This window comes from Sardina pilchardus, chromosome 24 (assembly GCF_963854185.1).
Source record: "Sardina pilchardus chromosome 24, fSarPil1.1, whole genome shotgun sequence".
In the NCBI taxonomy this organism is placed as follows: domain Eukaryota; kingdom Metazoa; phylum Chordata; class Actinopteri; order Clupeiformes; family Clupeidae; genus Sardina; species Sardina pilchardus.
In genome coordinates, this window is record NC_085017.1 from 25,537,771 (window position 1) to 25,549,631 (window position 11,861).

The following is an 11,861-nucleotide window of genomic DNA, read 5'->3' on the forward strand; positions in this document are numbered from 1 at the left end:
GCAATGCTCAAATTGAAAAGGATATTGTGTGGTGTGTCCACGGGCTAATATGAATTCATAGTATTTTGTCATATGTAATGTAAGTGATAGGCTGCTAAACAGGCATTTCTGCTTTTTCAAAAGCTGACAGTGTGGCCAAATCAATGTTGAAATGTAGGCCTAGCCCACATCCATGCATTACATTAAACAAATGCACAAATGCTATCAATTTAAGAAATTAGAATTGCAGATCTCTTCAGCTGCTCAAAAGGCATGGTGAAGTTATCATCGGGATCTGAGTGAAACCCTCTTGTATTTGTGGATTACTCACAAAAAAACAGGCAAATGTTTTTGTAGGTCCTCATAACTCAAACAGGGTATTACAAGATCACAAGCCACTATTCACTGAAGCCTAAGTGTAAATCATCATCTGTATTACATTCAAACACTCTAACATTTCAGCTCTTACCCAGTGTCTGGTGTACAAAAAAATATAAAAGTATAAATAAATACGACCAAAAACAGGAAGTAGATGTCTGGAAAATGTTTTAATAGTCTGAGAGTAAAACAGAATGCTATCAGATTTAAGTTTCCTTACATTTTTCATTACAGGAAGTGAATACTGCCCGTGAAATAAAATGAGACACATTTTCATTGGTCAACAGGTAACTTGATCAAGTAGACAGAGGACGACTTTATCGATCATGATCAATCATAGCCTTCATGAATGCAATTCAGGAGCATGCTTGCTTAAATTTAAGGAAATCTGGAATGATCTACATGTGCATGATTCAAACGTCAGGCCTTTCATACAATACTGTACACTGCCATGAGGAAAATCAAGATGGTTGCCAGCATCAACAGTAATGTGGTCACGCATTGCTACTAATAACTTTCAAGTGCTCATGTCTTTACGAACAATTTGGTAAAATATAGGAGTACAATACATAATTACACAGATTAGTTTGCATGTACAATTTTACAGTTCAGATCAACACAGATATGTTTTATGGAACTGAATTGAAGAGCACAGTCTGAGATGACATACAGTACTTAATCAACTATACTGAAGTAATAGTTCATCAAAACACATATCCACATCAGGAGACATTAAACCGTGAGCACCTCAGGTGCTGTGTGCATGTTAAAGCTGCTGGAGTTGGATCTTGTTTCAAAGCACAGCAACATTTAACAATAAAGTATCAGAACCAACTTGCAGTCATGTTCATTTCTCCCAATGGCTGATCTAGCTCGGTTTTTTTTTTTGGATGAGGAATGCTCGGAAAGGCATCACTGAGGGGTTATCTACAGTACATTCTGATTTTTATGTGTCCCAACGTCCCTGAAACAGTCTGCAAACGTTCAGCGCACTGGTCCAAATAAAGTCGTAATGGAAATCTGACCAAATCTGTTCCCCGCAAATCTGTGTGTGGGTATTGCCCTAACAAACTCTACTGGAGCCAATACCTTATGCATGTAATGTAGTGTTTTGAAAAACTGAATGCCCTGTTTCAAACGAAGCCTTGCAGATGAGCTCAGCAAGAGTTAGGCTTTTCAGGACCAGTGCTATTTGCTCTGCTTTGCCTTGCTTTTCACCCAAATTTCACATGATTAAAACATTAGGGTTAATACGTTTATAGCGAATGCTTCAGTAAGGCTAATTACATTCAATAGTAAGAACCAGACAGGAAACACAATCTACTTTAACCTATCATACTAATCCTCAGACTGATGACCACAGGAAAAAGTGCAAACTCAACTCAGGAGAATGGAATGCCCTCAACAGTTCCCCAGCAGCAAAGAGAGAGAGAGAAAGAGAGAGAAAGAGAAAGAGAGAGAGAGAGAGAGAGGTCTATCAGAAGAGAGTCTGGAGTCCTCGGAATCTCTCCCACCACGTTCGGATCTCTGAAGGGAAAGTTCTGGTCTTTACTAAGCCTACAGAGATGGCTCCAAGTCAGCTGATTTAACAAAGCAATGAGGAAACGCCGTTGCCACGAGGGGAGGACTGCGGCACCTCATGGGGCACACAGGAGCGGAGGGCTGGGAAGAGACTGTGAGGGGGTCTTCACAGAGGGTAGGAGAGCGAGGAGAGATGTAGTGTCCACACAGAATTAGGAAAAAAGACAGAAGACACATTGGGAAGTGTAGGGTCCCACTCAAAAGAGAGGCAGCAAGTCCAGTAGAGAGGAGGTACAAACTGCAAGAGTCAAACCGTTTAACACACCCAAACACACACCGACACACACACACACACACACACACACACACACACACACACACACACACACACACACAGAGACACACTAACACACGTGGTCTCAGTCCATCTTCTCCTTCTGGACCAGCTTGGGGGCATCCACAAAGTCCTTCCCATTGAAGACTATGACCGCGCCGGTGACTGCACTGGCCATGCCCCAAAACAACACATACGCCAGCGTCTCGGTCCAGGTGTCGCCTAGGAAACAGCAGAAAGTTCTCATCAGAAAACCTTAAAGGGGACATATTATGCAAAACTCACTTTTTGCGGGCCTTTGTGTTCATATTTGGAGCTGGTGGTGGTGAAATCTCTTTATGTGAGAGTGATTTTGTGCAAAGAACTTCATGAACATGTTTTGTATAGCCCATAGACCAATTCTAACTTGTTTAAAAAGAGGTATAATATGTCCCCTTTAAGCTAAAAACACCACACACAGCATCACCTCCTCCCCCTCCCCATCATCATTAGCAGCAGCATCAGTGAATAAAATGTACACCCCTATAGATCAATGTCAGCTACTTACATGATTAGGTATATAGTTAATATTAGCTAGGTTACACGAAAGCTCTATCACACTTGCACACTTGCGTTGCTACAGTGTACTGAATGTAACCACAAATGCAACGGTCTTCTAGACATGGTGCATCTATAATTAAACATCACAGTGATTGCATGTGAGAGTGCATTAGGTTTTGATCCGCAAATCAGGCAAAAATGAGTTGTTTAAAAATCAACAGTTAAATAAATGCACTCTGTTCCATAATTGCCTGCTCTAACTTCCTTAAAAGACAAAACAATGTTACAGTTTAGTAAGTTGGAACATTGCCCTTGTTTTGTCAGGATGCAAGTGGATCAATATCAAAGAACAAGTCACAAAGATCTAAATGAAAATAACAGATCATTCCATCCTAATCACAAAATATATTCTAAATAATGTGCTGTTCAGGGAATGTAATCTGCAGTACTGCAATTTAGCAAAATGCACTCACTCATTACTGTAATTTATTAGAGGTGTGTTTCTCTTACCGGCCATTAGGAGGCAGAGTATGCACATGGAGAAGGCCACCAACAGGACGAGAGGCAGCTGAAAGAAACAACACAACTTCAACATCTACACACAACAAAACAAGACCCATGCTGTATCTTCACAAAGGTACGTGTACACACTTATGCACACATAGGAACACATATACACCACAAATACATGCTTTGCAGACATTCTCACCTCTACAGAAAATTCCAATATTAGCAAACACACATACGCAACCATCCAGCCATGCAAACCCACAACCACATAGTCACACACACACACACACACACACACACACACACACACACACACACACACACACACACACACACACACACAGCTGTGGCTCACCATCATGAACTTCCAGTCCTTCTGCACTTGCAAGGGCGTTGGTCCTTCTGTGTCATCCACCGTGTAGTTGCCCAGGAACAGGTCAATAGAATCCTGGAACGCACCCAACACAAGTCACCTCCACCCACACTTATCATTCCACATCAACATTATTCACACTTACATCAGCTTCTGTAAGCCATTACTCAATATTATCCCACTTAAAACGCCAAAGTGACACTCATCACCTCAACATCAAGTCATAATAGCACTACGCCTCCTCAGAATCAGCCCACACAGTGACAACAGATCAACAAACAAACACACAAACATCACTGACATTAGACATCCAAGGTAGAGCTTACACTGAACATTCCCCTGTCCGACTATCATTGCACCATCGTCCCTGCACAGGAGCAAAGTCCTGTGGGCAACCCACATCAGTGTGATGCATCCCACGAATTCACCACAAAGGGCCGGATGGGCATCCAGACATCTACATCTACGGTGAGTCACTTATGACCTGTCAGGACCTGCAAGATGCGCCGCCGGATGCTGACTCAACTGATGAGGTCTATCGACTTGTAGGTTTCGCAGCACACACACACACACATACCATCCCTGTCTATAGGCATCTGAGAAGTTGTTACCCAGCACGCGCGCACACACACACACACACACACACACACACACACACACACACACACACCAACCAACCCTGTCTATAGCCATCAGAGAAGTTGTTACCCAGCATACATACACACACACACACACACACACACACACATACACACACACCAACACCAACCTGTCTATAGCCATCTGAGAAGTTGTTCTTGTAGTAGCGGATCATGGAGTTCCACCCGTCCATGACTAAACCCCACTGAGATCGCTTCCCTGTCCTGCAGAAAGACACAGGCCAGAGAGGTCAACCCCACGTGTATTACCACATGAATGCACACAGTCAATCCAACCACTTGTTAGTTTGTGTTTGACATATTTAGAATGATCAGCAAGACAATAACAAGCATTTTACTTTGACATTAAACATGACCACCTAGCCAACACAAAACAGCAGGTTATGTAAAAATTTTCCCTGACAAAAAACCTGAATTTCCATGACTTACATAATGAATGGTACAACATACCAACCAATGACTATTTCAGAGCCAGCGGCGTAGCGTTAAAGAATCTTTTACTTTTTAATAGGGAGAGATAAATACATGGGCATTGAATAAACAAAGTTGGGCAACTCAAGCAGGCAGTAAAGCTAATAATCCGATATACACCAATTGTGCGTGAAAATATGTTTGCATTCATGTATTTTGGCAACAGATTTTGGCTTTACACTACTGCAACAAAATTCTCTGATATTATTCCATGACTTTGCTAGCCTGGTAGTAAACCAGACCCTGGAATCTTTCAGATTAAGGGTCTGGCCACGAATGATGAAAATGGCCCAACTCAGGGGCGGCACCAAGCAGGCATTTGAAATCTCAATGCACACAATTGGATAACACAACGACCAATGGTTACTCTGACTGATTCTGGACTTCGACGCAATTGGATAACACTACGACCAAAAACAAAAAGTTGTAGCGCTGTCGTTATCGGTTTAGCTCGCCCACACCTTTTTTGGTTACCCCCGATGGTTGAGGTAAACGTAACGAGCATCATTGCTTTAGATGCATTTCATTTCAATTGTGCTCTCGCGAGAACTCTGGATTGCCTTTGCACCAAAAAATGATCAAAATTCCCTGACTTTTCATGTCTAGAATAGACTTTCCAAAAATCCATGATATTCCAGAAATTCCATGGCCCGTGACCCTGAATGTGCAAGACTGCTGACTCATCCGTAATAGCGGGCTTATTACAAAGTGTAATCTCTTCAGGAAAACGGGCACAATGCAGTCTTATATGACTGTCAATGGAACCCACTCTGTTGGGCTGGTTGCTTGGTGTGACCGCAAAACACATTTCCTCTCACGGCTGAAATGACTAAAAGGAAGCGAATATGACTAAAGTGAGGAATTAAGTACCTGGAAAGTTTGCCATTCACAATATGTCACAGCCAACCACCCAAGCAACACGCAAGCGCACACACACACACGCACTCACACACTCGCACTTTGTGGATTAGTCACTGGATGTGCTACCTGGTGAAGTCAGTCTTGAGGGCACCGGTGCCTGCATACTGCACAGCACACGCGTCAGCGTTATCGGCCCAGGCTGAAAAGGAGACAAAACACACACACACACACACACACACACACACGTGCATGCACATGCATGGACAAACATGTTAGTGGGTCACACACCTCACACACTCCACAACCACCTGCCTGGCCTGAGCCTAGGGCTCAATGCCCACGGGAACCTGGGTTCAAATCTGACCTGAGGTCACTCCTCAAACCCACCTTCCCTTTTAGCTTACTAGGCTAACTACCGTAATTTCCCAACTATTAGCTGCGGCTTATACATTGATTTTGCTAAATTTCTTCAGCTATGGGGTTAATACACGGGGGCAGTTGTATTATTGCATTAATGTGTTTTTTTTTTACTTGCAAAAACTTTGTCCTGCGGTTTATACACAATGCAGCTAATAGACGCAGAAATTACTGTAGAATAATAGTCTGGCTATCACCATACTAAGCTCAGTCTTTTAAGATTGAACATTAGTATTGGGAGGCTGCGCTTTGTTTCTACCGCACAAGAGGCGTGATCAATGGGCATCATTCAAATGACTCCGTCCGCTTGGATAAGCTAGTTTCTGATTGGAGCCAAAGGCTGTGGCAGGGAACAGAGGAGATAGATGAGCAGGTTTCCAGCCTGAGCTGCCGGGCGAAATCCAAATTCGCCCGGAAGTTCAGGCAGGGTTCACCCAGCCTAGTAGAATAACCTACTTTCAGAGAACTATACCAAGCTAGGCCAACGGTGTCAGACAGGGTTATTGCACACACAGAGAGGGGTCTGTATCCTTTTATCTAAATCTTGCGTAGATGGCAAACACACTTCTACAATTTCACACAGTTAACAGTTAGCGGCAGTGAGCTCACCATTTTTATAGATCTTCTCAAAGTCTGCCTGCTCATCAACCTTCTGGCCAACATTGAGGACACCCATCCTCTGCAGACGTCATGAGAAAGAGTGTGTTATCAGGGTTAAAACCAGTGTGTGTGCATATGTGTGTGTGTGTGTGTGTGTGTGTGTGTGTGTGTGTGTGTGTGTGTACCTGCAGCTGGCTTTGCAGTGAGCGTCGGGCCAGAAGACTCTGGATGACATTGGTCCGGTCAAGACAGTCCATGCAGTTACTGCGGAATATGCCACTCTGTTGAGACATCACCTTCTTGTCGGAGTCCACCCAGAAGTACCTGCAGGATAACTCGGTTGATGAAGCGTGCACGTGTGTGTGTGTGTGTGTGTGTGTGTGTGTGTGTGTGTGTGTGTGTGTGTGTAGACGTACCCGTACTCGTCCTGATTCTCCGCTACATCGTCCACCAGGAGCTGCAGCCGATGCCAGCGCATCTTGCTGCACTCCTTATGGAAGTCGAAGGCAACATACCTACGACACGCACAAAACACCAGAGACAACAGAGGTCACACAGCTACCAAAGAGAACAGAGCCAACCAGACAAGAGCCAAAGCATGAAAACCCAGCAGTGGCCATGGAGACAGGAGAGGGAGCAGGCATGTGCAGCTCGCTTCAGATTACACGCTGGACACTGTATTGGCTAATGCAGAACTCCTGATAGGTGTATGATACCAGAGTAGAACAGACACGGATACAGACACTGATGCAAACAAGAGCAGAGATATGAGGCTATGCGGTCAAACACCAGGGGACAGTCGGTCAGAGGCAGGGCCTTACCTAATCAGGCCGTTTTCCATTCCGTCCACCATCTTTGCAAAGGCCTCCTCCAGGGGCTTTTCGGAGCCCTTTTGATTCACCTGACACACACACACGCACACACACATATACGTGAGTCAGATTATATACATAAATGTCATGAGGTTGATTTGCCATCCTAAAAGGTCAAAGTTATATATTCGTCACACACACACACATGCATATGTCAGATTACATACATAAACGCCATCATATTGTTTTGCCATTCTAAAGGTCAAAGTTATATATTTGTTGCACACACACACTCATAGCAAGAGGGTAAAATGGTTTAAAAGCTTTTAGACCTCTAGCATCAGAAAGCACGGTCAAGGCCAAGGCCATATAAGGACCATACTGAGAAACTCAAAGTGAAAGTTGCTCAGCATGTGGTCCTGCACCGTGCCATTATCTCCATCTGATTCTGGCTAAAATATGCATAACAGTTTCACCACAATAAACGGTGTCCCTTGAGAGCATTCAAGCCTGACTCATCGGTTGCTTTGCAAAATCTGAGCAGAGACAAGAAATGTCAGAAAACTTTCAGGCACGGCGGTGCAGAAGCGATACTCCGAAAAGGGTAAGAGGCGGCGCGATAGCGCTGTAGCGTCATAGTGAAAGGACAGGTGGTTTTGCGGTCGCTGGTATGTAGGCCGTAGAGCAAAAAGGTTCACCGGAACGCTGGTTTGCCAGCTGACATCAAAGAACGCACCATCACACACACTTTGTAGGGTTGAGGCAAATCAAACATTTGTTACAAAAGCCACAGGCACTGTCTGGGGAGTACCTTATAATAAGTGTGTATGTGTACACGTATATGGTGTATGTGTGGGTGGGTGTGCGGGCGCGTGTGTGTGTGTGTGTGCGTGCATGAATCGATTTGAAAATGTCCCCCTCTGTATTTGACTATGGTTATATACAATACTAACAGAAAGTCGTTTGAGATGAGGAAAGCATAATTCATTGCATGCTTCTACTTAAAAGCCCTGCTTTCATGATATGATACCACTGCAGCTTGAATCTTTAAATGTTCCAGAAAGTTTAGCGGAAAGCATTTTTGTGAGTAGTATTCTGTACCCCTAACTTTTTGATACGCCAAAGCCTGTGAGTGTGCGTTCATGCACAGTATGCCACAAACATGCTTCTGCAGGTGGGTATTTACCAGATTGAGTAGGACCTGCTTGCCATAGATAAGCACTTGAGACTCAAAATGCCTCTTGAAGCCATCCATCTGTGGGGACAAACAAACAAACGAGGAGCATTACCTTCATTTCCCAATTATTACCCCCAGCTTATACATTGATTAAGCACATTATCAGCTATGAGGCTAACACACAGGGGCAGTTAATAAATGGTATTAAAGCTGCCGTCGGCAAGCCTTCAAAATTCCGAGTATAAAGTCGGAAAATTCAAACTGATACAACTTTCAGGTCCCTCCCCCAACCTCTTCAAAGCTCCAAACTGCCCCCCAAACCCGTCCCCCTCTGGAGACGAGGTTGTGTACGTGAGCCGCAGAGTAGCAGCGGTTGGATAGTAGCGTGTGCACAAGCTGTGACTGACAGGTAGCGATTCCTCCCCCCTGACGTGATTGCTTAAACAAAATAGGGAGCGCTTGATTTTTGCAAGCACGATTACAGGCTTCAGAGGGAGCTAGAGAACTCGGGATTTTTCCTAATCAGCCTATTTCATATTCTACCTCCAGAATCCCATGACAGTTCAAGCTAATATGACTAAAACAATGCTGCCGATGGCAGCTTTAATATGGTTTTGTTTCTTTTAACTTGAATAAAACACTGTCCTGGGACTTATACACACGAAATGACTGTACTGATGCTACTGATAATTCATATCTACTGGCCGGGATTCATATCCTCCGACGTCACATCCACCAAATCTGATCGGCTGCATTCATAGATAGAGACAGAAATAGCTTTGTTTATCTGCGGCTCCATCTGTGGCCCAGGCCTTACGTGGTTGGTGCTGTTGCTGATCAGGGGCTTGGGCTTGTACTTCAGGTTGGGCCGCTGAGACCAGAAGAACGGCATTGAACCTCGTGTCTGTCAACATGACAACACAGATGTTACAAACACACAAACACAAAACATTTAGTCACTGTGATTGATGACGGAATTCCATAGGTATACACACACACATGCATTGCACACACATGCACACACACACAGTATATGGATCTTGGAACTGTGGATACCAATGGAGATTCCACACGAGCACAGCAACAGTGTCTCACTTCATGCCTGCATGCCTCCACAGATGAAAGAGACTTCAAAATGAGGTCCAACATCCTGTTCGAAACTTCCCTAGCAAGCATGCACCACCACCGTGATGTGCAACACGGAGCATGATGTGCAACCATCACACTGATGGTGCAAGATTACCACAAAGTTTCCACATATGCCGAGTCATGAACATGGATTGTGAACGCAATGGAGCACCATGATGGTGACATTTTCTGCAGCAATACCATGCAAGTTCTCTGCTCATGGCTGTGATTACTTAGCACATGCTTTTGTTCAAAGCAACATACATCAGGAGTTAGCTGCATCGTAAGCTAATTATAGCATCATAAGCTATCCAGAAACATTAGACAATAGTTAGCTGTGAGACACTGGACATGCCGAACCAGGCTGCCTCCATCCACATCCAGAAACTCACCTGGACAAAGGAGGAACGCGCCCCTTGGAACTGCACAATCTGTTCCGTCTCCACAAAGTTTGCGGCATGCCCCTCAGAGTCAATGCCTGGGACGCACATAAAAATAATATTTGCATATGATACGAGCGAGTAGGAATGTGGGGGATAGTGTTTATGAGCGACCAAGAGAGCATAGCAAACGCAGCATGTACACACTGTGTATAGGGTTGGTGATACATAAATGTGCATTGACCTGCTTATAGTTCTGAAACACCTGCATCTGGTGTATGTATGTATGTATACGTGTATGTAATGTATGTGTTTGTGTTTACCTCTGACATAGTAGCGCACTCCGGCTCTGAAGCAGCTGCGTCTGGAGATAAGGATCCACTCGAAGATCTTGGAATTGATGCTGCACGGCTTCATCACCACAACTGACACCAGTTAAGGACACTCACTCAGCTATCACGGCTGCACTCAACACACACACACACGCTCAACACACACACACACTCAAACGCACGCATAGTCTCTCTCACACTCACACTCACGCGCACACACACACACACACACACACACACACACACACACACACACACACACACACACACACACACACACACACACACACACACACACACACACACACACACACACACACACACACACACACCACACCCCCCCCCCCCCCCCCCCCCCCAACAGAACAGCAGCCTCCATGAAAGGCTTTGGAAGGATACAGCCATGGATGACGGGGAAGGCAAACTTGTGTAGCTATGTGACAGAACAAAACAATACGGAGCATTACTGGAAGACCAAAACCATGAAATAGCATAGGTGTAGGTGTAGGTGTGTGTGTGCGTTTGAAAAGAACATATAGTACTTTCATTTGATAGGTCAGTTGGACTCAGATCAGACGTACTCACCTCAGGCTGGCCAATGATGTCTCTGAGCAGGTTGCCGTTCCAAACAAACCTCTGATCTGCCTGTTATAAACACAACCACAAATATACATATAATATATACTGTATAACACAAGTTGCCACTATTCACAGTTACAGAAATGACAAGGACTGAAGTTAAAATACAGAGAGTTAATGAAGGATTGTTCCTAAATTGACATATTAGAATTGACTCGTTTATATGGGCCCAGACATTTGAGTGTCTCTGAACGAGTATGTGTCTGGAACTTAACTAAATGTAATGTAGTGTTAATGATATGATGCATGGATATTAATGTGCCTTTATACCTCAGGTCAGGTCTGCCTGAGTGGTGTGTGTGTGTGTGTGTGTGTGTGTGTGTGTGTGTGTGTGTGTGTGTGTGTGTGTGTGTGTGTGTGCTCACTCGCTCCAGAAGGCTCATCTCCTGGAAGTCTGGGCTGGTGTTGGCCAGTCTCTGCTGGGTGTGAGTGAGGTCGTAGTCGGTGCAGAAGTAGAAGCCGTCGGTGTTCAGCACGCTGGTGATCATGCTGAGGAACATGCGGTTCTCCTGACTCTAGCAACACAACAGAGGAGAGGAGAGGAGTGTGATTGGGTGCTCTCAGAACATGCGGTTCTCCTGAGTCTAGCAACACAACAGAGGAGAGGAGAGGAGTGTGATTGGGTGCTCTCAGCGCTCATGCTGAGGAACATCCGGTTCTCCTGAGTCTAGCAACACAACAGAGGAGAGGAGAGGAGTGTGATTGGGTGCTCTCAGCGCTCATGCTGAGGAACATGCGGTTCTCCTGAGT

General features: G+C 44.7%; 1 protein-coding gene across 1 annotated transcript in view; it reads right to left on the reverse strand.

Moving 5' to 3' along the window:
* Positions 1–508: 508 nt before the first annotated feature.
* sacm1la (SAC1 like phosphatidylinositide phosphatase a) overlaps positions 509–11,861 on the reverse strand; it is a 17,551-nt gene continuing 6,198 nt past the window's right edge. The window contains exons 5-20 of the mRNA XM_062530057.1: positions 11,477–11,626; positions 11,058–11,117; positions 10,872–10,905; positions 10,464–10,565; positions 10,153–10,238; positions 9,450–9,536; positions 8,642–8,710; positions 7,465–7,544; positions 7,060–7,158; positions 6,829–6,967; positions 6,653–6,722; positions 5,753–5,825; positions 4,405–4,498; positions 3,618–3,710; positions 3,263–3,320; positions 509–2,434 (exon numbers count right to left, since the gene is read on the reverse strand). Coding sequence (XP_062386041.1) covers positions 2,298–2,434; positions 3,263–3,320; positions 3,618–3,710; positions 4,405–4,498; positions 5,753–5,825; positions 6,653–6,722; positions 6,829–6,967; positions 7,060–7,158; positions 7,465–7,544; positions 8,642–8,710; positions 9,450–9,536; positions 10,153–10,238; positions 10,464–10,565; positions 10,872–10,905; positions 11,058–11,117; positions 11,477–11,626 — 1,431 coding nt within the window. The 3' untranslated portion in view covers positions 509–2,297. The remainder of the gene's footprint in view (positions 2,435–3,262; positions 3,321–3,617; positions 3,711–4,404; positions 4,499–5,752; positions 5,826–6,652; positions 6,723–6,828; positions 6,968–7,059; positions 7,159–7,464; positions 7,545–8,641; positions 8,711–9,449; positions 9,537–10,152; positions 10,239–10,463; positions 10,566–10,871; positions 10,906–11,057; positions 11,118–11,476; positions 11,627–11,861) is intronic.